The 27,949-nt window shown below is 43.8% G+C and overlaps 1 protein-coding gene across 2 annotated transcripts in view; it reads right to left on the bottom strand.

The window, feature by feature from the left end:
- Window positions 1-18,374: 18,374 nt before the first annotated feature.
- Window positions 18,375-27,949, bottom strand: part of COPG2 (coat protein complex I subunit gamma 2) — a 341,223-nt gene continuing 331,648 nt past the window's right edge. For both annotated transcript variants that reach the window (XM_085653601.1, XM_085653602.1), the window contains one exon: window positions 18,375-19,966. In XM_085653601.1, the coding sequence (XP_085509727.1) occupies window positions 19,836-19,966 (131 nt within the window). In that variant the 3' untranslated portion in view covers window positions 18,375-19,835. The remainder of the gene's footprint in view (window positions 19,967-27,949) is intronic.

Below are 27,949 nucleotides of genomic sequence, written 5' to 3'. Positions count from 1 at the left end.
GAAAGAGAACTTGGATTGGAGAGAGAACTAATACAGACACAAGACCGAAAAAGGTTATAAGAGGAGATCTTTGGCCTAACAACAGAATAAAGAGGCTGAGATATAGACTGATAAGAGCAAATACCTCGAAAGCTGAACAAGTGAATGAGGTGTCGAGTCAAAATCCAGCAAGAGGTGAAAAGAGAAAAGAGTCAAAAGAACCAGAGGAGATCAAGAGGATAAGAAAACCTAACCAGAAGTATAGGTCGCCGGAATGGACGTATGTGGCACTGTCTGAAGGTGAAGAGGCAGAAAGTCAAGGAAATCCAGAGGAGACCGTACGAGAAGTGGTTGAGGAAGATACTGGTGAAATCGTGAAAGTAATCTTGACTGACATTGATGAAAAGTCGGATACTGAGGATATTGTTGGAGATCTAATACAATTTGATGTTGAAGAAAATGAAATAAAGAGTGATGAGTATCCAAATTGAGTGAACAGAAGAAATCACTTGGAGAAAGTGAAAAGAAGAAACTGAAATTAGTTGTTTGAAGTAATCCAGAATTTTAGAGTCTCAAGTAGTGGAGTAGTAGAGGCTAAGTCAAAAGACACGGTCAAAGTAGTAAAATGGCTAACATAGAGAATAACCAAAGTAGATGTGCCTTCTTAAGAAGATGGTGTAAAATGTGCTGCTGCTGTACTGGATTATTAATGCTACTATGGGGTGTTTTAGCTTTATTAGTTACTTTTAAAGTTACAATAGGTACATTTGAGATGCATACAGAGAATGTGACAAATGCAGAGAAGAGTTCACAAAAAGTAGTTCAAACTAGAATTAGTAATACTTACATACATAAAGATAGGTCAATTAATGATTTTTCTAGTAATGTTTTTTCAAAGTTGTTATACGAATATGTGAAAACAATGGAAGTTAGGGATTGCTACGTTTGTATGCAATTACCTGCATCCGTTTCAGAGGGTGTTACTTATCACCATTTACCAGCTACGTATGGAATTTCTTGTAGTGTATTGAGTAGTGTTTTTTATTTGTTAGGGAAAATAGATTATAAGATGTCTAACAAAGATAGTATTTTTGGGCATTTGCCAATGAACAAAGAGCTGAATCCAGCTAAAGAAGCTAACATTTTTGGTGAGATTTTTATTGAGAAAGAAGAATTAACATTAGATTACATTTTTAAGAATAATTTAACTTGCAGTCTGAAAGAAGAGGAGAAAGCTTTCCTAAATATGGTGGAGGAAAGGAGATTGAGCATGCATGAGAAAGCAGGGAAATATAAAGTGAGTGAGACAATTTGGGACATTGAGATGGGAAAAGAATTGAGAAATGGGGCTAGTCCAACTTTAGCTCTAGATGCACCACAGAAGGGTAAGCTGTGCATTACAAGAAGGAAATCCCAATATGATACATATTTTGTTGGGACTAGTGAATGTCATGATACATACTTCATTGCAACAGGATGGGGTTTCAGAGGTGGAGAAGATACAATTTTTCCAGGAGTGTACTATGTTTGTGGGAACAAGGCTTATTACAGGTTGCCTGACCATTGGTATGGCACGTGTTATGTGGGCCTGGTCTTTCCAAAGATCTTTCATATAGATAGAATAGAAGATGTAGAACATATTAATTTACTAATGCGTTTCAAGAGCGAAACTTGGTCTGAAATAGTGGGTGACATTTTTGGAGCTTTAATTCCAGCAGTGGGAGATTTGGATTGCTATGAACATCTTCCCAGCAATCCAATTTGGAAACTGACAGAACACATTAACAGACATCTAAAACAATGGTATGGCATGGGTATTTTAGATCATGATGAGTACAGCTATCTGCAGGTTAATAAACCAAGATACCCTTGCCTGTACACACTGCCCAAAATACATAAAAACCTTCCGTTCCCTCCGGGTAGACCCATCATCTCAGGGATAGAGGGCCCAACAGAAAGGCTGTCAGAATATGTCGACATTTTCCTAAAACCACTGGTTTGCAACCTCCCATCATATATACGGGACACAAAACACATCTTGGGACTCTTATCGGACATTACATGGGGACCAGAAATGATACTAGTGACACTAGATGTCACGGCCCTCTACACCAGTATCAATAGAGAGTGTGGATTGAAAGCTATCAAAAAAATCCTTAGCACTAGATCAGCAAGTACATGGGAACACACAGAAATGTTAATTACCATGATAGAACTTATCCTTGACAATAATGTATTTCTATTTAAGGACAAGTGGTACCGTCAGAAACAGGGAGTTGCCATGGGCTCCAGATTCTCTCCTTCATACGCCAATCTGTTCATGGGATGGCTTGAGGAGGAGTGGATCTGGGGCCAACATGGTTCAGAATGGATAGAGTTTATTCTCTTTTGGGGCAGGTATATCGACGACTGCCTAATGATCTGGACAGGAGATGTAGAAACACTCATGAAATTTGTGGAACACCTTAACAGTAATACATGGAATATCAGATTCACACACGAGTATAGCAAAATGAAAGTCACATTCCTTGACATAGAATTGTATGTAGGGAACAATCAGATCAACAGTAGATTGTACCGCAAAGACACGGCGTGCAATGCAGTATTGCATGCCACCAGCGCACACCCTAGACATCAGATCAATGCGATACCCTATGGAGAATTTGTCAGAGCCAGACGCAACTGCAGTCTGGACTCTGAATTTACGAAATGCACTGAGGAAATGACTGAACGCTTCAAATCCAGGGGTTACAATACCAACATCCTAAAAAAAGCTAAAACTAGGATCATGAAGATCAAAAGAGAAACGACCCTCAGGGACAACACTAACAGGAAGACAGAGGATAACAAAGTGAGATTTATCACAAACTACAATGACATTTCAGGTGTGCTAGTTAAAAGTCTTAAGAGACACTGGCATATCCTCAAAAAAGACGACACCATGACAGGGGTTATTGGTAACAAACCAGAAATCACCTATAAGAAAGGAAACTCCCTTAGAGGTCTCCTTAGCCCCAGCTATCCAGTAGCCACCACCGGTAGGAACTGGCTGGCTACACATATGGAGGGTTTCCATAGATGTGGACACTGCTCAGCGTGCAAATGGGCTTACAATAAAAAATTGGAATTCATGGGTCCAAACGAGAAAAGTTACAAGATTAGGACAAATATCAATTGTAACACAAATTTTGTTGTATATATCATCGAGTGCAGGTGCAACAAAAAGTATGTGGGCAGCACGATACGCCCCTTACGTGTCAGGATAGGGGAACACATGAGGGCAGTGAAACAGGGTGATGAAAGATACCCAATTGCAACACACATCCTGGAATGCCATTCGCAGGGAACACACAGGGACTTTAAATTCTATGGTATAGAACAAACCATGAGGAACCCTAGAGGGGGTAACAGAGAACTAATGCTTCGTAGGAACGAAGCATCCTGGATATTGAAATTACGTACGACAGAACTAGGGATTAATGTTGATGATGAAATGCATTATTTTCTAGGTAAATGAAACCAGACAATATACATGACCATATCACTGTATCATCTCCTGAGTATATTGGACAATGTACAAACCTATGGATATTTTCCTTTGAAAACCTTATGATTGTGATATAGATATGGCTCCATTGAAGAGATTATGGGAATTTCTGCGAAGTATATGTTTCATGATGTCACTCACCCATTCACCGTAATTCACTTTGGATTATATATGGTAAGTCACCATTAATTTTACACACATCACGGTATGTACAGTCTTTGAGTGTTAGAAACACGTTAGACATTTCACAAATGAAGTTTCATTCTCACTACAGGCACGCTTCATTTCCATAACTTTGAAAAATTTCATATTTAATTTGACTAGTCCACAATATATATATGTGGCCCTATATATATGCCCTTTTATAATATACTTTCAACGACTACCTAATGTGCAGTCGTGATCTCTGGGCACTTTTGACATTGATAAAGTTTTTTGGCTTTCAATATCTTTGGCGTGTCCTGATCCAAGATGGCTGCCAAATTTGGAAATTCGATGTACACTTTAATGATTGTGGTATCAGTGATATACTCACAATTGGATACGCCGAGCTATGGTCCTTCTGTCTAAACAACGCGAATTAGTTATATATTAATTTTTAACAATTTCTCGAATCGGTTACGAATATAGCAATGTCGCTCACACCAATATGAGGTCGGAAACGCTGACAAAACTTGGTTAAATCATACCGTATTCATTGAGAGAATAGAATCTGGGGAGATTAAGACCCATTCTTAATCTCCCCGCAACCCTCTTAAATATGGCGCCTATATTCGTAAGCGGTTTGCCATCTGCATCACCCCGACTTCCGGTCACATGACCTCATATACTTGACGGCTGAACACATACTGGCAACTCTAATTTGGAGCCAGACGCGGTTGGGGGGAGATACGACTTTACAGAACGAGAGGTAAGAGGGTACCGGTTAACGAGATATACTTGGTTATTATGCCGTAAGGAGAACGAATCACGGAGCACGCCGTGTCGCCTTATCCTAGCCCTTTACTATTTACTAAAATAAATAAGCGGAGAGATTACGAGCCAGATAGTGGGAATATAAGGATCTCTACCGGTCCCCAACTAGGATTGCTTTTTTGGATAGAAATTAATAACCGACCTCACAAATCTACACATAGCTTATCTCGACATTGCCATAGTAATGTAATTTCGGATAAACGGACCATTTATGTTAGGCTGTCCACTTTACTTAGACATTCTACCTTTCTATTACAGACGTGGTGCTCAGATTTGGGGCACATGCGGAAATGTGATAACAATTCATTCGGATATAATTGACCAAATACCCCCTCCCTCGTCGTCGGATTGTATGACCTGGAATTATCGTCATACTAGACGTATGTATATGATTTTAGACATAAACTTCTCAATTTTTAAACGTTTGACAAAGTGTCTATATAGTTACCATTTTGACACTTCTCTTTGCTTGATTATACTTTTACAGACTTTGCATACTAAACCGTATTCAGGTCAGTTGTCTTATTTGCGTCACCCCCCTTTTTTCCATTTGGCACACTTTACAGTTCTACTCATAAAGAATCTTTACAATAAGAGTCTGTACACTTATTTTACTTTCTACCTTAATGGACTGTTCATACCGCATGCGATTTTGGATTAAATTCGGACTGGATTAAAGTTCCGGTACACACAGGATTGTTTCACATATACCACTCACACGTTAGTCTGTAGGAGATCTGGCAATCACCAACTGATATGATATGGCTAGTGCTCACCACACCTCACGGTGTTTGATAGTACACTATAGCCTGATGATACCATCTATGGATAAATTTACCCATAGTTTCACACCTACCCTGGGAGCACATTTGTTTACGTTGTTAACAAATGTTTGCATCTTGTAATAACATATTAATTAATGTAATTACCGTATCAATTTGTACCTAGCCGTGAACAAGTCGCATGTAAAAAACTACTAAAGGCGACGAAACACGTGTTGGCTTGGGAACGTTTTGAAGACTATGAAATACACTTTGAGAAAAGAACAATAAACCGAAGAAACCCAAAAGAAAGAAACGAAGATCTATGTTGTGTTATTTGTTTATGTATATACTGACCGTCTTAACTTTGATTTAACGTGTGCTTGGGTACCCTTATCTTGCCTTGGGTTTAGTCCACCAGTCCAAACAATTTAAACTTTTAAAATCATATTGGTAGCTAGGACTTTAAAAAAGTTTATAAGAATTTTTTCTTTAACTTTTTTTATTAAGGTCCCAACTGTTTTAAAACATGTCTGAGACAGAGTAGTAGTAGCCAGGAGCTCAACCTGGCTCCCTACAAGAAACTTGAGTTGACCCAACTTAAGGACCTCTGTAAATCATGGAACCTTGCCAAGGGGCCTAAATCCAACAAGGCACATCTTCAACAGTTGTTTACCAAACCTGATAAAGCTATGGCAATGGGTGCACACCCTAAAAATACAGGGGATGACAGTGAGTGAGGATGATGAGCCTAACTCGGATACCCCTACTGGAAGTACTACTGATAGTATGCCAGAAGAAATACAAGATGAAAACCTGGAGCATCAGAAACTAGCTAAAAGAATAGCCATTGAGGCCAAACTCTTGACAATAGGAAAGGAAAGGGCTGAGATGGGCCTAGTACCCATCTCTGGTGGCAGCAAAATCTTAAATGGGGAGAGAGATCAAGCTTTTGACTCTAAAATCCCCAAAGGGATTGTCCCGAAATATGTAGAAGGTGATGCTATCCCCAAATGATTTACAGCCTTTAAGAGGGCGTGCCAGGTTTCTCAGTACTTTTGATTTAACATCTGGGTACTGGTAGATTGGTGTGACCCTTGGAGCAAAATAAAAAAAATCAGCATTCTCGACCGTAGATGGACATTACCAATTTACAGTAATGTCATTTGGACAGATGGACATTACCAATTTACAGTAATGTCATTTGGACTAAAGAATGCCCTTGCCACTTTCCAAAGGATGATGAACAAAGTCCTGGCTGGGTTGGAGTCTTTTAGTGCAGCATATCTTGATGATATTGCTGTCTATAACTTCACTTGGCAGGATCACCTGACCCACCTTGGAAAGGTCCTTGAGGCTCTGCAGAGTGCAGCACTCACTATCAGGGCAGGCAAGTGCCAGATAGAGCATGGCTCTGTTATATAGTTGGGTCACCTTTTAGGTGGAGGCCCAGTTCAACACTTACAACCCAAGATCCAGATAATTGTGGACTGGATAGGTCCAAAAAAACCAAGACCCACGTCAGGGAATACCTTGGCTTGACTGGGTACTACAGGAGGATTGTGAAGGGGTATGGTGCCATTGTGACACCCCTCACAGAACTGACCTCCAAATAGGTAAACTGGACTTTGCTTCCTTCAAAATGTCAAAAGCCGTTTGTCAGCTCCATGTGCTCAGTACCCGTTCTAAAAGCTCCAGATTATTCTAAGCAGTTCATAGTGCAGACAGATTCCTCTCAACATGCGATATGAGCGGTCCTATCCCACACCAATGATGATGGACATGACCTGCCTGTTGCTTTCATTAGTAGGAGGTTACTCCCCAGAGAGCAGCGTTGGAGTGCCATTGAGAGGAAAGACTTTGCTGTGGTTTGGTCCCTGAAGAAGTGGAGACCATACTTGTTTGGTTCTCACTTCCTTGCTCAATCTGACCACATGCCTCTCAGATGGCTAATGCAAATGAAAGGTGTCTAGCCCCAAACTGTTGTGGTGGTTCATCTCCCTACAAGAAATGGACTTTACAGTGGAGCACAGACCTGGGACTGGCCATGCCAATACAGTGGGCCTTTCCAGGTTTTTCCACTTAGATGACAAGGACTCTCTTGGGAAAGGTTAGTGTAGTGTCCTTGATGTTATTCAGGTTACCTCATGCTCTGCCAGTGAAATGTTCCATGGACGATGTGTTACAGAATATTGGGAGTCAGAAGTTGCAGTTGAGAAGGGTTGAGCAGCATGCTGGCTTCTCCTGGCGGGGTTCTGTACTGTAACTATCTACAAATAAACATCTGAAGATCCTCTACATGTCTGGACCTAGTTACCACATTTTATTGGCAACGAGGATGGCCTCCGGTGTACCTTTGTGACGTGTCCTTCTCCATGCGGTTCCCTGCTGCGGAGGACGTTTGGGAGTACGGTGACGCCGGGAGACATCCGGCGCGGCCTCACCGGTGCGTGCCGCCATTTAGTGGTTGGAGTGATCTTCGTGCTTTCTACCTGCTTCCACTATCTTTTGTCACTCTTTGCCAACCACGTTGTCCTTCGTACTCTTACGCTGCTTCGTTTTGGTGCACTGAGATATTGCAGGTATTCCTTTCTTTATTCGTATTTTTCAGAGAACGAAAATGCACAGTCAAGGAGGAGCAGCAAATCGAGGGGCAGTTACAAGATTATTTAAGACTAACCAGGGAACATTAAACATGTCGGAGTGTGCAGATTTTCAACTTTCTTTCAATGGTTTTTCCTTCATGTGCTATTAAACCAACGCAGGACACTGAACCTTGCCTATTGTTCTTTTCCTATTTTCAAAAGACATAGCACAGGTTTTTATTTTTAGACCCGCAGTTCTGCACGCATTTTCTTCATCGTTGCACAGTTAGAGGAACATTATTTTTCTTTGGTTAGCTGAAGCTGATTTGTCGTGAATTTTGCTTGCTCACTGTGTTTCTTGCGAGCATTATTACAGTATATGGATGTTATTACCCATACACCATACTTGCACGGTTTACAGCTTAACTTGTCTTTTCTTTTCAGGTAACCTCGGGGTGCACAAGTGCGGGTGTGCATAGTGAGCCATCACTGGGCACCTGCTCACCAGCTTAGATGAATATGTTTTACAAATTTACTAATGGTTTCACACGGGTATGCAGAGTTTGTTTTACTTGAATCTGTTTTTGAGTAATTTCATGTTCACAACTTACGTTGGGTTATGGTATTTTAATCTTGTCAGTTTGTTTTAACATAATTTACAAATAAGGGGATGGGTACTAGTCCCATTCTCACAAAGTTCATCTCTAGACTATTTATAGAGATAAACCATGGGTTCTCACCCATATGTATACAATTCTAGTATACTTTACTCCACATGGGGTGTACACCATGGGTTCCTGTCCCATTAAGTCAGTCTTCTAGTATGCTAACACACACAGGATGTACAGTTTGGGTTTCAGTCCAGTCTCTGCGATGTACAGTTTGGGTTTCAGTCCCATCTCTAAAGTGCACAACAAATTACCTTTACTCGAGGTGTGTTGTATGGGTTACAGTCCCATCACTACAGTGCACAATATTTGACCTCTACACAAGGTGTGTCTTTTGGGTATTCCCATCACAACAGTGCACAACATTTTAACTTCTACCAGAGGTTGCTCTTGCACAAATTGTTTTACATTTTACCCTACTTAGGGTGTGTTGTATGGGTTTTAGTCCCATCACAACAGTGCACAACATTTGAACCTCTACCCGAGGTTGTCTTTGCACAAACTTTTTACGTGGTGTGTCATATGGGCTTTGTCCCATCACTACAATGCACAGTGTGCACCCTTTCACCACATATTACCCTCACACAGGGTGTAGTTCTTTGGTCTGAATACCAATTGGTGTTTCCCTCAATGTTAGTGTATTGTTTACGCTTTTAATTTTGGAATGCAACGTCATGTTTTCATTATATTGAAATTTTCTATTTTAACGGGAAGTTTGAGTGATTTTTTAAAAGTTTTCTCTCACAATTTCGTGTTGCAGTTCAGTTTTCCTCCTGATATCTTTTATTGGTGTCGATCTGTGGATTCTGGATTCTATTCTTGTTAGTTTTTCTCTGTCTTTCTCTTACCGTTATGTGTTTTGTTTGTCCGTCTGAAGTTTTTTTTTCCCTCTTCTTCTTCTCTTTGTTAGTGCCTGGTCGTTCTGTGGTTACTGTGTTGTGCTTTGACCTGTCTCCTTTTATGCCTGCCTTACTGGCAAGTATTTCTTGAGGTAGTCATTGGTGCTTTCTCTTTTCGGTTATGTTAGAAGGGAGGATGGTTAACTTTTATCTATTTTCCTCTCCTGTTGCTTCTCTGTTTTTCTTATATATATATCTTCATGTTCTCTCCTTGTTGCCCTCTTCTCTTAATGGTTTGCGATGTTTCTGATTTCCTCTTTGTATATACTCTATCTTGGTTTTCTTTCTGTTTACTTTTATTATTGTTTTTTTATATAGAAGGAAAGGGAATATGCAGTATACTGCCTTTGATGTTATTCATGTCACCTCATGCTCTGCCAGTGGAATGTTCCATGGGTGATGTGTTGGGAGTCAGAAGTTGCAGTTGAGAAGGGCTGAGCAGCATGCTGGCTGCTCCTAGTGGGGTGCTGTAGTGGACTTAACTGCATTTCTGTAACTATCTACAAATAAACATCTGAAGATCCTCTACACGTCTGGACCTCGTTACCACAGTTAGCCTCATTCTCCTTCATTTCGGGTGGAGGGTTGTGCAGAAAAGTACCCTTTTTGACATGGTCACCCCCACTTTGTGCCTGGTATTCAATGCAATTTTGACAGAAGTGCACTGGGTTTCTGCTGTCCAGGTACCCAGGGTCAAGTCTCTTTCCCTAAAACTACAATTGTTCCCCCAATTGACCATACCTTTAGCACCCCTGTAAGTCCCTAGTAAATGTTACTTTGAGTACCCAGAGCTTGTATTCTGCCACCCTAAGGGACCCCTCACCTAACTCATGCAGACTGCCATTGCAGGCAGCCTGTCATGGTGCAGATAAAAGTGAAAACACAACATGACACACATCCCTGTGTTTACTGCCTATAGACACTGCATCTATAAGCCACCCCTACAGCAGGCCTTCCAGTCCTAAGGCTGGGTGCACTATAATACATGTGTGGACATGTCTACATTAGCAAATATGCCCCTGAGCTAAGTCAATTCTTAGATATCACAAGTGAACAGGGAAGCCATTTTAGGTACATGTGCTGGTCACTGGTAAAACAAGTTCCCCAGCTACATGACGGCTTCACTGAACTCTATGGTGTATAGTATCAAACACCTTGTATTAATAAACCCACAGTGATTCCAATGGTGGATTATTAAAACATGCACTGAGAGGGCACCTTATAAGTGCCCCCTGAAAACCTACTAGCATCTAGTGTGCTGGCTGACTGGTGTAGACTAGCCTGCCACCACAGACAGATTTCTGACCCACGCTGGTTGGAGCCTATGCTCTCCGAAGGCAGAAACAATGCCTACTCTGGCCGGAGGTGTTGTCACCTTCTGCAAGCAGGATGGCTAAGTAACCAGCATATCAAGGCAGGAGGCTTCAAAGGCCTCTGCTGCCTTTGATATGTGATTCCGGCTTCCCCCCGACCTGGGAGAGGCCACCTGAGCATGAGGCCCATTAGGCACCAGACAGGCTGGAAATTGAATATGCAGGGAGGCGTGTTGCACTACCAGGCGAGTCCCAGCCCTAAGGTGAGCTACCCAATGTGCCCCCCTTTAGGAAAAATCTTCCATCTTGCTGATGGGAGAATAGGAACTCTGGGACAAGGTTATGTCCACTTCCCAAAGGGAGTAGTCATATAGGGGGTGTAGTGCCCCCAAGGATAAGTATCACCCTTCAAACCCCTAAATTTAGTATTTAGGGGAGTCCCGGACATCACGAAAGCAAATTCAACCAACCTCATAAGGACACTGAGGAGCAGCAACGGACCTGGTGCCAACCCTGACGGCCTGACTGCTGTCCCCGAAAACTGCACCAAAGTCAACTTCTCCTGCAGCTTCTCTACCTCCAGAAGCCTGGGAGGACTGCCACAACTTTGGGGAACAACCAGCATCTCCCGTGGAGTAGCATAGCTACTCTCCTGCAGGCACCCAAGAAGAACCACAAGAGCCTCGGACCGCAAAAACCCATCGCCGGAAAGCACCATTGCACCCGTGCCCCTCAGACCGAGTCAGTGGGGGCCAACGAGGTACTGTGATTTTCCAAAGCTGAAACCCACCTTTAGCTTGGCTCGACTGGTCCCCCAGTTGCCGCCTCTTTTGTATGGGAACCGATAACCGAGATAAGTCTGCACACTTCGAAACCGCTGGACAAAGGGCCACTGCACACGCGCTCAGAGTCTGAGTTGCTGTGGACCGACAGTGGCCCGGTGTGCACAAGACCCTGGAGACCTGAACCCCCCGATTGGTTCAGTCAGACTTGCCCCCCCAGTCCATACTTCCCCAGGACTGCTTACCATTGAAAGCAGTAGGACACCCGATGCCAAAAAGCATCTTTGCACCCGAACGCCCCAGAGCTGAACGAAGTGACCTGTTGGTGCTGCCTTGGACCTTACCCCATGCTGACCTCAACTTCAGAAGATTAGTCCTGTAAGTCGCCGCTAAGTACTTGTATGCAATACATGTGTCTTTTCGCATAGGATAACATTACTGCATTAGAGACAATACAAGTGTATTTTCCTGCTTTCTTCAAAACTGCTAACTTAAAAAGTACTTACACCATAACTATGTTCTTGGTGTCAAAAATTATATAAAAATACGTGCCAGTCAAAATCCTCACACATTGAAATTGGACACCAGTGCGTCAGCACAACATGTTTGGGATCTCAGAGCTATGTTGGAAGGGGTGCAGGGAGTGGGGCACTTTCTTGCACACTGTGGACATGTCAGAGTGTGCAAACATTTTAGGATGAGGTCCTACTTACGATACATTCCTTCACTAATATTTCACTGCCAAGACCAACTAATGGCTCTCCTGGGTAATACAGGAGCATATAGGCTCTTTCCTACATCCACTTCATGAGGGTGGCTTCTTTTTCACTTGTTTATGTCAGCACAACTGTGCATACGGGAGATGTGGAAACAACCTCAGGCACCCTTGCTAAACCTGTGGTGGAGGTAGGGTACGGAACCTCTATGCCACGGAGAAGCGCACCACCATTGTGAAGGGCAGGGTGTCTAAATTTGAATCAACATGGTGTCCATTCACCACTTACATACGCCGGCAACATAGAACAGGCGGCATACATTTAACGATGTCCAAAACATGAAGGGCCTCAGATCAATGGGCAAGTGTAAAGATCCAAGGAGTCTCTATAACTTCATAGTTTATTGAGATACATCATCTCAAGCTGAGCTCAACGCTTCTCGAGCTTCTTCTCTTCAAACCCACAACATTCTTCCCCTAGGTCAGCTCTGACCTCACTGCATTCTATGCTGCCAGCCCTACATGTCATTACACATCTTCCCCCTTATAATATTTAAACAAGAACATATGAAATATCATTGATGCATCAGGATTACAAAATTAGAAAGTCTAAATTTACCAATAGCTAAATTACTAATATCTAAATATATAACATGCCATTGGATTGCATGCTCTCTCATAAAATAGGGACACTATCCCTCAACTCTACATAGATCTCCCATACTCCTCGTAGCACCATTCTCCAGGATTACAACACTGCGTTTGACTTAACTCACCCTGCAAGGAATAGAATATTTGCTCTCCCCTTTACAAACAAACTTTTTTTTTTTTTTTTAACGACCACCCAATCTCCCGGTCTTACACAGCATTGTTTTCCACCATTCCTTTTGTTATAATACAGTAAATTTTTTCTTTGCAACTCTAAAACTCTCCTTTGCACTTCCTCACAATCCACTTCAACCTTCATTGCCATTCCCCTCAACCATACAGGACACTCTTTTACACCCGGCTCTGTTCCTTTTAAGGACACAAATGGCAAGACTCCTGTCACAGAGTGTGGGGCTGTCCTATGCGACCACATCATTCTCCTCAGTTCCTTCTTCCACGGGAGATGATTAGCTAAAGACAATTGTATGTTTTTTATTACCAATCGGTTAACTCTCTCAACCAATCCGTTAGCTTGAGGTCGGAAAAGAGCCACTTTCTCATGCACAATTCCCATGTCAGAGAGATAGTTTGTCATCTCCTTAGATATTAATTGTGCCCCATGTCCGACACAATATTTTTAGGTATTAATTTCTCCATAAAAACTTAGTCCAAAAACTCGATAAGATTTGAAGTGTTCACTTCTCTCAACAGCTTTGACTACAAACCATTTTGTATGGTAATCCACTAAGATTAGGATAAAATTATTTCTTGTTCCCAACTTGGACACAGGTCCCAAGAAATCGATGGTCAACTTTTCCCGAGGCCTTTCTGGAAAATTCATGACTTCTAACAGAGGCTGTCTAATCACTTTGGTCTTGTAACTGTTTGCACACGCCACACAATTCTTCACCTTTTCTTTCACATCTTGATCCATACCAGGCCACCAGAATGATTGCCTCACTTTCCTTTCCACAAATCCCTGTCCTAGGTGTTCCTCATGAACGATATCAAGAATTCTCATTCGAATAGTCCTGGGTGGAACAAACTGACCTCTTCTCATTAGCCTGCCACTAATTATGCTCAGTTCTGCCCCGATTTTGAAATATTCACGCATCTCACCTCTCATTCCATCTGTCTCTTCCCATCCCTGCACAACTTTCTCCTCAACTTCCTTCATTACAACATCTTCTTCCCTTGCAGTCATCCCTTCTTCTGCAATAATAGCCAACTCCCCATTCGCAAACACTTGGGTTAGGATCCCATCCTCGTCGTCAGTGTAAAGATCCAAGGAGTTTCTCAAACTTCCCATAGTTTATTAAGATACAACATCTCCAGCTGAGCTCAACGCTTCTCCAGCTTCTTCTCCTCAGATCCACAACATTCTTCCCCAAGGTCAGCTCTGACCTCACCACATTCTATGCTGCCAGCACTACATGTCGTTACAGTGATGTCCACATTCGACACAGAGGGTGACTTGGCCGAACGCGAACGAGTGCCAAGCTTATCATGAATAAGACATTCTGCATTTGTTGGTGTTGTCCATTACTGTGTATTTTTGCATGAACTGTAATGTTTAAATCTGGCTGGGTGGGAGTTTTATCAAACATAAATTGGGGAACATTGCTGGCTTAACCCTGTTATGCGATTTAGGGATATGGACTTGTGCAATTTCCTACAGATATTTGTCTTCAAGGCATATGCGATGACTATGCAATGTGCGACATGTTTCTTTAAACCAAAATGTTAAAGTAAAAAAAAAAAGTGCTATTTTTCCAAATTGGTGTGAATCTTTCTACTGAACGTGTGTCTGTCATATATTGACTGTGTACATAAACCAAATGTCTAACACTCCTCCTTGATGAGCGTGGGGCTGCTTGAACACACTACCACAACAAGAGCACCACGGAATTGTTAAAGAAAGCCCCAGTCCACTCATAAGGGACACCTGGACTCTACACCATATACCTCGTTTTGGTTTATAAGTTACTTATCTTTGGTAACGCCACCATGGACCACCATGAAGTGTTTTCTTCCAACACCTCCTTAATCCTCTGCTGCTATGCACGGTCTAAACAGCCCACAGAAAGTTTATGGGCTCAAACCTTGGAGTCTCTCTTCCTCGTTAGAGGGGTGGGGTGGAGCCACAGAGAGGGTGAAATTGCTATTGGAAATGTCTTGTGGGAGCAGAAAGTACCAAGGAATTCGCTGTGGCTTTGCACTGTATCGCAAAGCGCATGAGAGTAGTGGCCAAGACTGCAGCTGAGTTCATGGATTTCAGGGCAAGGGTTCTAGATGAGAACATCAGTTTTCCTTCCACTCCACTTGACTGTGAATCTAAAAGAATAGGGACATTTGGAAAAGGATTGGAATTTACTTTGCTTGTGGATGCTTATACCACCAAGCACTCTGAACATGGTTTTGATCATGTGTCCTAAAGAGTATCTGTGATGACCTCATTAAATAGTGATAGGGCCTCCATAAGGGCCTGATCTGGGTGAAGTACCTCAGTGAACACATTAGTCTTCAGCTCTATAGTGGGTAGCTATAAGTTTAGAACGTCTGCTGCCCTTTGCATAACACGTGTGAAGGAGGAGCATTGTCTGTGACCACTGGCATCTTGGAGTTCCTCACAGCAGTTTTTCTCATCGTACTGGCGAAACCAGTCGTCCCCTTCCTCATAATTATTATGGTCCGAGTCAGTGCCTAAAAGATTGTGCAAAGTTTGGGCCCCATCACGTTAAGGGCAAAGTATTGGAATCCAAAGGATTGCTTTTTGGCTGCATACCAATAAGAGCTGGGTCTGATCTCCATTGAGGTGGATTGTGCTCATAGATGGATAGCACAGTGGGCTGAACATCCACCTTCAGCACTAATGCGAAGGGAAGCAACGCAGGGGATGGTACTGAAACTGAATTTGGCACCAAAGTTGGTGCTGTACCAGATATTGGTTTAAGGGGCACAGACAGTACAGAGGGCGGACCCACCCACAGAAGGCTAACTGGTGGCATCTGTGGATCCGTGGAGGCCAAAGCATTGCCAGCAGGAGCCGGTAAAGTACAGAAAATGCGCAGGATGGCCTTTTTTAATGCCTCTACTTGCTGCAATGTTGCTACCGGACCAGGGAATTTGGGTGCACCAGGATCAGACTCTGGATCTTCTTTGACGAAGATTGGGACCAAGACCAGAAGGCATGCTGACAATCTCCCGCCCTCGCTCGATTCTGAGAGTGGGGGGGGGAACGTGTGCATTCCCACTTAAACTTTTTATGCTTCTTCTTGAACTCACTCGAAGACTTCGACTTTGATGATCTGCTACGGGAACCACTTAAAGAGCAGGAACAAGACCTTCCTTTTAACTTTGACCAGTCACGTCGTGCAATCTTCTTGTGTTTGGTGACATAAGGTTTGGCGACATAAGGTTTGGCCTCACCTTCTCGTAAGGCCATTGGGTTCATCTGGGCACAGTTGTCACAGCCTGGAGTCATGTTCAGACCCCACACATCATAAGTAAACTTTGTGAGGATCAGTCACAGACATCTGACGCAGTCCTTAGGCAGTTTGAACTCTGTAGTCTTAGGGGTGACATTTTTCCCTATACACTGGGAAATCCTGATAACGTTTGTGGTCAGAAAAACCACGGAGAAGCTCTGGACCCACATCTGAAAGCGTGCAAAGAAACAAACTGAATTCTGCTCACATGGATCGTGCTTATAGCCTGCTCTATTCATCACTTACGGAGCGCAACACCACCAGCATGGAGCTACAAGACGCCAACTACTGGCACGCAAGAGTACTGCTTCAAGGGATTCCAGATCCAGTCTGGTGCCTGGGAAATATTCTGTTACAAGTATCCATCAGAAGTCAACATGCAGGGGTGGTGCATATAAGCAGCTCTGCTCCATCGCTTCCGAGGCATAACACCACCAATGCAGAGCTGCACGGCACCACCTAGTGGGACACAGGAGTACGTCTGTGAAAGTTTACGGATCCAGACTGGCACCTGGGGAATATTCTAAATGTGAGGAATCTGTAGTTATAGTAAGTCATACTTAGTGCTGTTTATTTCAAAAGCTTTACTGGATTTTCTCCGGATTCAGGAAGTGATCAAAAGTTATTTTTAACCAATGCCTCACAGTGGTCTTGCTGATTAGACCATCGTAATCCAAGTGTGCTGATGCACCTGACATTTTACCGGATTGAAAGGAAACTTGTAGAATGCCTTGGCAACCTTTTTCTCAGTTATACTGGACTTACAATGGTAGGGACTAGACTTTCAAACAAATACATAACAGGTGACTTTAGCATTCTAAAATACACTGGGTTCCCATTAAAGACTTATTAATGTTTTTGCTTGAATCAAAGTAGAATTTGTGATTTTGGCAGACCTGTGCCAATCTCTGAAACCTGTAGGACAACCTTGCCAAACTGTAGCCCATGGGATACATTTGCCAGACAAGATGCAGTTTTTGAATGGGAAGACCTATGCCAATTGCAGCTTCATTTCCAAATGTTACCAACAAGAGCACTTATTCCCAGTAGACCAAACTCTAAAAGTGGTCCCAACAAGGTAGAAAGCTTGAATAACACGAAAAAAGTGAGATATTCAGATGCGTTTACATGCAGTTTGCCATTCATAACAATAAGGAGCCACCAGTAGCATATGATGCAATCATCATATTTGTGGAATATTTAATGCACTTATTTGATCGGCATTTTATGTGGAAATACTGTGCACAGATTACTACAACCTGGTAGCAACTATTCCATGAGAGAGTTCTATTAACGTTTTTTCGTACCAAAGAGTCTTTTAGGTTGGGTTCATTTCAGCTTAGCTGAAATTCGTGCCAGTGAAGTGCACAGTTTTGTGGTGATATGCCCTCTTTTCTCACGCCACTGAGCACAATATGACACAGAATCGAATTTGAGAATTTTCCAGCCAATACAGTTTTGTGGGGTAAGGGAACAAATAGGTGTTGCTTTTTCATAAGTGTAAATGTGCAGTTTCTCTCTACCTCTTCTTTTCATGTCAAATTGAGGAGCACTTGAATTGATATGAATTGATATGTATTGCCATAATTTGCTATCAGCGGACCTGAGGTGGTTTTGATGGTTATGCACAGGGAAGGGAAGGGAAGCGCCTAGGGCACAGGGGGACATGCATGATAGAGGGCATCTGCTTTCAAACTTAAATCGTAGTATCATTGTATTTTATGCATGTTTTCCACCTTATTTTGCTGAGTAACTGCAAGGACTAACAGCTCCTGAATCACCACCAAGGTCAGAATTTAGTTCTCAAGCACAGGCATTCTCCTCAGACAGATCTTCAATCGCAGGATGGCGGATATGACTTAAGATATGTGTCTTTAAGGGCCCTGTGCTGGAGACGAGATTGTACTCGCTCAAATTGTCTGTTTAACCAATATAAAATATTGGAATCGTTGATCCAACACCTCCATATGGATATGGTAAGCATCCCCCCAAGGAAAACAAGCTCACAAGTAACTGAAAATAAAACATGTAGTTTAATGATCTGATTCTGAAATGTAACAAGGGGTTTCAAAGCATTAACATAAGAAGAATTCACTTTTTGTTCTCTAATAAAAACAGTTTTGACAAAACATGCAATTGGATTGAAAATAGTTTTCAAACAGGAGGGTCTCCCACGCATTTGTAGTTTCAAATTATTTTGGGAAATATTACAGATGAAACCAAACAAATTCATGAGTAGATATAAACTGGAAAGTGATTAAGCCAATTACTCATTTTGGTCACGAATATATATTTTTTTGAAAATGGTTTACAAAACCATTGAACACTACATTCAGACAGGAGACCATATCCACAGCGTCTCCTCTCTTTTACAGAAGCCACTCATGTCAACTATCTAACTGTGCTAAGGAGACCTTCAGCACGCTATGCTCCCTTGCCTACACTGGCCACAGGCCTTTATTTTCGAATTCTTGCTGCATTTGCTGCATAATGCACGTGGTGTGCAAGCTCAATGTTAGTTGGACAGTAGACATTTTGCATGAAAACTGATTAAGATCGATATTTGGTTGAGGAATTGGAAAGCAAAACAATGTCATATCCTAACTAACAAATTCCAACTAGGCTAATATAAGGAGATTGGCATCATTACCCGTTTATGACAAATACTGTTGCTGCCAGACAGTTGATATGTAGCAGCATCTGAGCACATGGGTTAATTCCATGCAGAGCATACTGTATAGGTGTTCTATATGCATGTGATACTAGACCGGGCCTAATGGCACCTACAAACGTCACAGTTGCGTTATTTGTATCCCACTTCACCCCCAACTACCCGCCTAGAACAGTTGCAAATCATCTCCTGCAATGGAGTAGTAAATGTCAGTGTTTTGCACAGGCATACCCAGTGTTCTGTGCCACATCACAGGGGGCGAGTCAGGGATACAGTCTCTTTCCAAAACAGGCTTCAATCTCATTTAAACCTGGAGATCAGTCTCCTCTTGATCAGAACTGTGACAGTCTTTTGTGATGGTGGAGTGTCTGGATGGTTCAACTTTACTTTTGCCTATCCATCTTGGACAGTATTTGGAATTTTCATAAATCTGTATGTGTCAGTCTTTCACTCGGCAGAGTGCCACAAAGTGTCAGAGTGCCTGGCGTTCCTAAGCATCTGCCTGAAGGATGGATTTGTAAAGTGAAGCCAAATGAGACTCACTTGAAGGTGCGCAAGATGAATGTTCTCCTAGTGCTCTAGGATACATGTTTACTGTATAGCGAGTAAAGTTAAGAAATTAAATAAAACATAGATCCTGGTGATGTGAAAGTTCCCTGACAACACAGTTGAAAGACTTTAATCTCCGGGGATTGGAGTCTTTAAGACCATTAGTTAACATGGAGGAACCCCAGAGTCTTCACAGCGCAGTCATGAGGGATATGCAGCAGTAATGCACCCTCTATGGTCCAGAACTTGCACACATTAACCAACAGAGGCAAGGATAACATCGACTGCAGTTTCATCTTTACTTCGGACTGTCACTTGCATGGTCACGCCATCCGAGAGAGCAAGCCTGGACCTCACCAGCACGTCAGAACCACCACGATACACACCTGTGAGGGGATAGACGGGAGATACAAACAGCTTGTTTGAGAACACAGGTTATATTGTGGCAGGAACTGCAGTAATACCACTTTTACTGCATACCCTCCCATATTATCTCATTAAAACTCCTTAATTTAAATGCACAATTTTAAAAGGGCTACATAGTTAAAAGGAACCATCTGCTATACATGCTTTAAGAATAGCAGTATACTACAACCAGCTAGGACATGCTTCAGCCTTCTTTCACCACATCCACCAGGGGAAAAGGTGTTAACTTTCCACAGATCCTCACATCGGAGGTGGCAACAGGTTCATACACCATTCAATTTCCTTGTCTAATCCCTTCTCTCTACGATGTGTGTATGTTACCTCCATCTTTAGCCTAGAAATGCCTTGTGTGTGCTTCTCACAATGCTTCCTACTAAGGAGGGTGGCTGCAACTGGAAATCTCCTATTACCATATTTGTGGATGGGCATTACAATAGCACTGAGACTGCTGACAGTCAAATCCCCAACAGATCCAGTCCACTGCTAGAGATCCAATGAACAGATATCATCCATGAATTAAGCAAACAAACCCTCCTAATTGACAACGTATTTTCTTTATCGCAAGTTATGTTACTGTGTCATGAACCACTTGGAAGTTTGCAGTGCTGTGCCCGCCAATAAGTTTCATGTTAAATAAGCATTGTCAAAACAAAATGGTCTGGTTTTGGTTCTCACTATTGGCTTTGTCAATGCTCAGTTGATTTACCCATGGTTTTCATAAGACATTGTGCGAGCCACAGGGTCTTCGCCAATAAAAACACAAAAACCAAACAAAAAGCAAGCACTGGCAACATTAATGGTTCTGGTGCAGCCTGTCAGCCTATTTGTTTTGCAATCTTTGCTTTGTCATAGTTTTTTCAAAACTTTAAAAACATTTTGGGTTGCAGAAGCTGCTGGGCCTTTATAAAAATGTTTTTAATAATAATTGGCTATAAGTAAAAATATTTTTTGATCTCAAAAAGCACACATTGCTGCAGTTGTCACTAATAGAATTACTTTATGGGTAGATGTGCTCCTTGTGGAGGGACAGAATGCTATCACTCACAGTGAAGTTAGCCAACGACTGAAGTGGGCTGACCCAGTGCCATATGCTGTTGTGGATGGAGGAAAAGCATAAAAAAGACAATAACAGACAAATGTATTAAACAGGCTTGCCGAAAGCCCCTATAACCATCTATTCGTAGAATGTGGTGCTGTGGATTCACATGCTCTGCATAATTCGACCATCTAGTTTTGGGCCCGGACGTTTGCAAGTTTTTTTTACCCCTGAACAAGTTTGAGTCACAAGTCATGTTGCAACTCCTCCATTGTTGTAGAATGCATCAGCACAACGCGGTTCCCCCTTAGAATAGTACTTCCGCTGAAAGGGCAAGTTTTGAGAGTGAAGCAAACTGATTTAGAAAGAGTGTGCGGACGATATGGTATTTAAGGTTATGTATAAACATCTGTGATTATTGCCATCTTCCAGGGACGAAGCAGGGCGAATGTGAATCTATAGCACTACAGCCTATGGACAGACTGGAGTGAAGAGCCTTTACGAGGCTTAGCATAAGCTACAAAAAGTTGGTTAGACATCTTGAAACCATTTTAATCAATGTAGTACATGGGTGCACTCTTAACATCAAGAGAGTGGTGCGCTCTTTCAGCTACCGAGTCTAGAGATGGAAAAAAGATTGTTAACTCAAATTTAGTTTATGTGAAATGAGGAGACCACCTTTGGCAAGAATTTATGATTAATGAGAAGGACTACCTTGTCCTTATGTATCTGAATGTATGGTTCCTGAATTTTAGGAACTGAAGCTTGTTAACACGTCTGAGAGAAGTGATTGCCATTCAAAAAGCTACATTCCAAGATAGGAATTGAAATGGACACAAGTGAAGGTGTTTCAAAGGAGGCTCCATAAGACTGGAGTACAATATTAAAATTCCATGTGGGTGCTGGAGGCGTTTTTGGAAGGATAATCCTTTTTAGGCCTTCCATAAAGGCCTTAATGAACACATTACTTACCTTCGGAAATACTTTTTCTGGTAGAAACTATCTAACTGAAAATTCCACACATTTGAATATTCCCCAAGCATCAGACTGGATCCGAAAATTCTTGAGCAGCACTTTAGTGCGCCAGTAGGTGACATCGATCAGCTCTGCACTGGCGTCGCCAACATCAGAAGGGACATCATGGTGCCCATATAAGTGACAAATCAGCGTGCTAACATTAGTTTCTTTTGTGACTATTTCTGTGCCCAAAATGCTGAGTCACTTAAAAAACAATGTTTGACCAGTGTGCAGCATCTAAAGGGAACTGAGGGTGAAGAGCCCAGGTCGCAGATCAGGAAGGATGGGCGGGTCAGTGAGGAATCTGCAGTTAGTATCTACCAGAAAAAGCGTTACTAAAGGTAACTTGCTCTTCTAACAGAGACTTCTAACCGCAGAGTCTTCACCTTAGAATAGATACCCAATCAATACCTCCCCGGAGGCGGGGTTGTGAACTGGCTCAAACTGGAAAATCCTGGAGGACTGAACAGGCAAAATGCCCGTCTCGAAAGACCTGACTGTCCAAGCAGTAGTACTATGTAAACATGTGGAGTGGCACCCATGTAGAGGCTTGACAGATGTCCAGGATAGGTACTTCGCATCCCAACACAGTAGTAGCGGCCTTGCCCCTGGTGGAGTGGGCCCTTAAGCTCTAACCAAGAAGTGACACATTAGTCACCAGTGGGTGGGGAAGAGAGAGTGGGGGTCTGCTACAGACCCAATTGCGGCCTTTCAGCAACAACTATAAATTGTTTGCAGACTCCTTTGAAATCTGGACCAGGTCAGAAAGATTACTCTGGTGCTGAGCCCACTGGGGCTTGAGGTTCCACTGCAGAGCCCGCACATACCATCTGGCGTGAATTACCAGCAGGATACCATCCGACCCAGCAGTGTCAGTCTTACCAAAATCCAGGAGTGAGGCTGTAACATTGGAATCATAGCACTAATATGCGCTATGGAGGATAGGCACAGAACTGCACTGTAATCAGAATTGTTCTGATAAAAGGGAGCGTCTGAGGAGGAGTCGGGTGTTAGCATACTGAAAATGAACCCCGATGAATGTAGTAGGTTCGCTGTAGTCTGGTGGTGGGTGCTGATTGCCTGGGACGAGTCCGCGTTCAGCAGCCAGTCATCGAGATTGGTGGTCCTGGCCCACTGTGAACCTCTGGTAATGCATGTGGGCTGGCAGGATGGAGATGAGAAAATAAGCATCCTGCAAGCCCAACGTTACCATTCAATCACCAGGACCCAGGGCCGATAAGACTTGATCTATCACAAAAAGGGGGTCCAAGGAGATTGAAAGACCTGCAAGGGTTGACTCCCCAACCTATAAGTCTATCACAAACAAGAAGCCCTTTGGTCTGAGAAATAAACAACTGTTACAAAGGAAGATCTAGCTGAAAAAGGGAAGGTTTCCCTTTTAAAAGAATTAATTCCCTCACCCACCAAAGATGGCATGCTTCCCACATGCCGACCACGTACTGACACTAACTGCGGGTATATTGGTTTCCTGCGAGTGCCCCGTTTTTAATCCTGGCCCAGGGACGCATCAATAAAGGGTTATTGCTGACCCTGTAGCCAGTTTTATAATCAGTTTCACATGCTCCGCTGCCCTCACTACCCTGAGCTCATCACTGTGGTATTTAGTATGCCGTCCTTTACATACAAATAAATCCCTGAGCGCTTCCCTCTCAGTTAAAGGGTTGTAGCCCGTACCGTGACTAGGCATCATGATACAAGGAGGTTCAAAATGATGAAGCATGCTATCTTTGGTGGGTGAGGGAATTCATCCTTTTAAAAGGGATACCCCCTTTTTTCAGCTAGGTCTTCCTTTGCAAGTTGTTTATTTCTTAGACCCAAGGGTTTCTTGTTTGTGGTAGACAGAAAAGACTAGTCAGTGTGAGCATCTTGAATTGCCCTTTCCAAAGAAGGGCGTTGAGGGCGCAGATCAGTATAGAATGAAGTCCTCCGTCCTTTTTTGGCGCCAGAAAGTAGAGGAAAAAGCAACCACATCCTACTTCTTGTGCGGGCCCCCTCTCAATGGCTCCTTTCGCCAGAAAAGCCTGCATTTCCAGACGGAGGAAGGAGAGATGGTTCTCACTCATCCAGTCTTGGGATGGCGGCAAATGGGAGGGGTTTTCACAAATGGAATGGTGTACCCCTTCCGCACAATCTGGAGCACCCACTTGTCGAAGGTAATTGCAGACTACTGGGGTAGGTGGTATCTGATCCTGCTGTCAATGGGATGGCTGTGCTGGATGGAGGGTGCACTAAAGAGAATTGTAGGCCCAGCAGCCACGGCGTGGGGGGAAAGAACAGTACGCTGGGTCTGGCTCTCAAGTCCTCTTTGGGATCTGCGACCCCATCAACGAAAGGACTGGGTAGTCTGCTGGGCTAGCAGGTATGATTGATATTGCAGACGACCATGTATGCCCCTACCACATCCGCGGTAGGAAGCGAAAGGACTGTTGTTGGGACCAGGCACTTCGAGAAAGCATGAGATACCTGCCGGTGACCAGGCTTTCTTGTATTTGTGCGCCTTGTCTGCTTTGTACCCAAATAGGTGAAAGTCATCGAAAGGGTTGTCAATAATGGACGATTGGACATCCACTGAGAACCTAGTGGACCACAACTGGCATGGCGACTGCCATGGCTCTACCCAGGCTGTTCCCAGGGAGTCCTTAGTATCCAGTACAGACATGATGGTCAACTTTGCTGTATATGGACCTTGCTTTAAAGTTTGGTTGAGGATGGCTCAGCCCTCCTCGGGAAGCAGGGAAGCAGTTGTGCAAAAAAGTCCCACAATTCATTGGAATATGGGCCCAAAAGGCAATCACTGTTCACTGCCCGCCAGGCAGGTGGAAGAGAAAATGTGCTTTCTAAAGGTGTCTAGCCTCTTGGATTCCCTGTCCGGTGGTGACTGTTGAGGCCTGTACAACCAGGCTCTCAAGGGAGGGACAGAGGAAGGCTGGTTCTCCTGGAGAAAGACAATGGAGTTGGACAATCAAACGGAGCACATGAGGTACTGTGCAAGATTTGACCTGGGCCCCCATGAGAATGCCGGTAAGGTCTTCAATGAAGGGGAGCAATGGCTCAGCCTAACCCACACCTTTGTCAAGACGTTGGTCTTGACCTCCACTGCTGGCAGCTGTAGGTTAAGGACCTATGCTGCTCTCCACATCATAGTGGCAAAGGATGCGCATTCCTCCAAGACCAGGCCTAGAGGGGAAAGCATGCCAGAGTCTGGAGAAGTGTCCAAATCACTGGTGTCACCCAGGTCCTTATATCAGTTTTCTTCTGGCTCATGGTCTTCTACCAGGGGACCAAACAGTTCGTCCTCATTTCCCTCTTCAGGTGGGAAGGATCTATCTAGCAGTGGAGAGTCCAGAGGTTGGTAGGGCCTGGAGGGCACTGGCCTCAGTGAAAAATGTCACCGGCTCAGAATCTGAGATGATGATGGACTTGCCGAGCGGCACCAGTGGCGTCTAGGAATGAGCCGTGGTGGAAAAAGGCACTAGTGGTGGCATCAGTCCGGAACTGATGGGCCTGAACACCAGCTCCACAGGTGGTTTGTGGGAGTAGGCCTAGAAGCATGGCGTTTGGGAGGGAAGCCAAAGAACTCTTCGACGACCTCTTGTGCTTCTTAGACTTACCCGACTTAGAGGAAGATGTTTTGGAACACAAAGACTATTGTCCAAGGGAACAACTCCAAGAATAGGCCTGAGATCTACCCCTGGAAGGGGAACAGCATGGAGAAGTTGTTTGCTGCACTGCTAGGAGCTTCATCACCTGCTCGTGAATCAACCTTGGAGTGCATCCGCTGGCACTCAATGCAGGCGTTGGAGTCGTGGCCAAAGCACCAGAGATAGACCAAGTGGGTGTCACACACAGACATCTGTTTGACATTCCACTCAACGTTTAAACCCTGTAGATTTAACAGGGGACATGTCTCTGGCACACTGGGAGCAGTAGCTCAAAAACAGTTGATAAAATGACTGAGGTAGCCCTCAAGATCCACCCTGTTGGCACAAAAAGAAAGGAACAGATGTCAGCTCGTCAGGGTGGTGCTTATATGTGCACGGGAGTGTCACTTCTGACACAGATGATGCTAAAGCGGTGCTACCTACTGGTGCATAGAGGTACCCCTCATAGGAATGTACCCCTTTTTGTATGGTCACTCCTCACTTTTTGCTCCAAATGCTGATGGTTATGACTCGGAAAGTGCACTGGATTATGCTGTCCAGACTCTAGTGCCTGTGCGCTCTCCCAAAACTGTTATGTTTGACTTTGTAATCCCAAATTGGTAACAACTTCACCCTCGTTATAAGTCCCTAGTAAATGGTACCAGGGGTACCACATGGCATAGGTGGTAAAGAGGTCCCCAGGGCTGCAGCACGGTTGTGTGCCATCCTGGGTGATCGAAGCAAACTACTGACAGTAGGCTTGCCATTGCAGACTGGAGAAGCAGTGCAAACTGCTGGAACTCAACTGTGTACTCACCATGAGTGGCACAGGCAAATGCACTACCTTTCCTATATGTCAGACACACCTAAGGTAGGCCTCCCCAGCCCAGGAAGCAGGCTGCAGTATATTAAAGGTGAGGACATACAAGTGCAAGCCTATATGTACCCATAGTGGTGTGCTCCATTGGAAACTTCTAGAAGTGTTAGCAGTCCACAGGATAACATGGACTGCCAACAGGGCAATCCCTAGATTGGCAGCTCCATTATGGTACCACTAAAATATGTCATGTTTGGTATCGAACAACATGCTTTCTCACCCCTGATGGATTATTGTGCCCTGGGTGACGTAACATGCACCCAGGTGGCACTCTGTCCTCCTGGTTGCCACAGCTTCTCTGTGCTCTGGCTGATCAGTCTGCTCTTTCCAGCACCTGCTGCCACCAAGACAAAATTCTGACCTCAAGCCAGGCAGTGTGAACACTCCCAGGATTTATAAAGGCTTGGGCAGGAAGGAGGTCACACCTCCCTCCTCCCAAGCAGGCCAATAAAGTGGCACATCAAGACGGTGAGCTGCAAAGGCTGCACCGCCTCTGGTATGCATCAGAGCTGACTCCCAGTGGAGGAAACAGTCCTACCTCTGCCCCAGGCACATTTGTACCTGGGCAGGTGGGAAATATACAGGGAGGTGTACACCCTCAGCCACATCTCCAGGATGAGAAGCATTGTCTGTACATCACAATCTGATTTCTGCCCTCTTTAGGAATGACACAAGTAGAGGGATCTGGGTACAAAAGGTGAACTACACCTCTGAATGTGGTCACCTCAGGGGCAGACTAGCTGAGGGACTAGATGTCCATTAGCTACTAGCTCCCACACCACTGATTCCTCAAAATCTAGAATTTAAGAGTCCCCTCCTGACACCAGAACCTCAGATTTTAACAACTTGCATCAAGGGAGAACCAAGAGCAGACTCATGTCAAAGCCAACAAGACTTTGCCCACAGCACCAAAGAGGGATACTTTGTCCCTGTGGCAACAGACATTGAACTGAGTGAATGACCCTCGTCCTCGGCCAAAACTCAGCACTCCTGAAGAGAAGGACCCCTGTGGAAGCCAGAAGCACCCTTAGTCTCCCCTGGACTTGTGGCAGTAGTCACCTGCTCACTGCAGGTAAAAACACTTTCCGGGGTCCAAGAAATCACTGGCCATTAGGCCCTCCGTTGGATCATTCAAATGCAGATGGTCCAGTGCAATGTTGGAGTTGGAGTCTCACCTGCCACCAAGTTTCAGGCTGCTACCTCACTCCCCCAGGACCAGTTTCAGTACCTTTTTGCAGAGCACTACTGCTGCCAAGGCTTGTTGGGTGCCAGTCCAGCAACTAACCCCCACCGGGGGTGGAGGGGACGGGGGGGGAAGTGAGTGGGGGAAAAAAGGAAAATGCTACTTACC

This window comes from Triturus cristatus, chromosome 4_1, assembly GCF_964204655.1.
Source record: "Triturus cristatus chromosome 4_1, aTriCri1.1, whole genome shotgun sequence".
Classification (NCBI taxonomy): domain Eukaryota; kingdom Metazoa; phylum Chordata; class Amphibia; order Caudata; family Salamandridae; genus Triturus; species Triturus cristatus.
The sequence above is the reverse complement of the archived record's forward strand: the minus strand, read 5'-3'. Positions and strand labels throughout refer to the sequence as shown.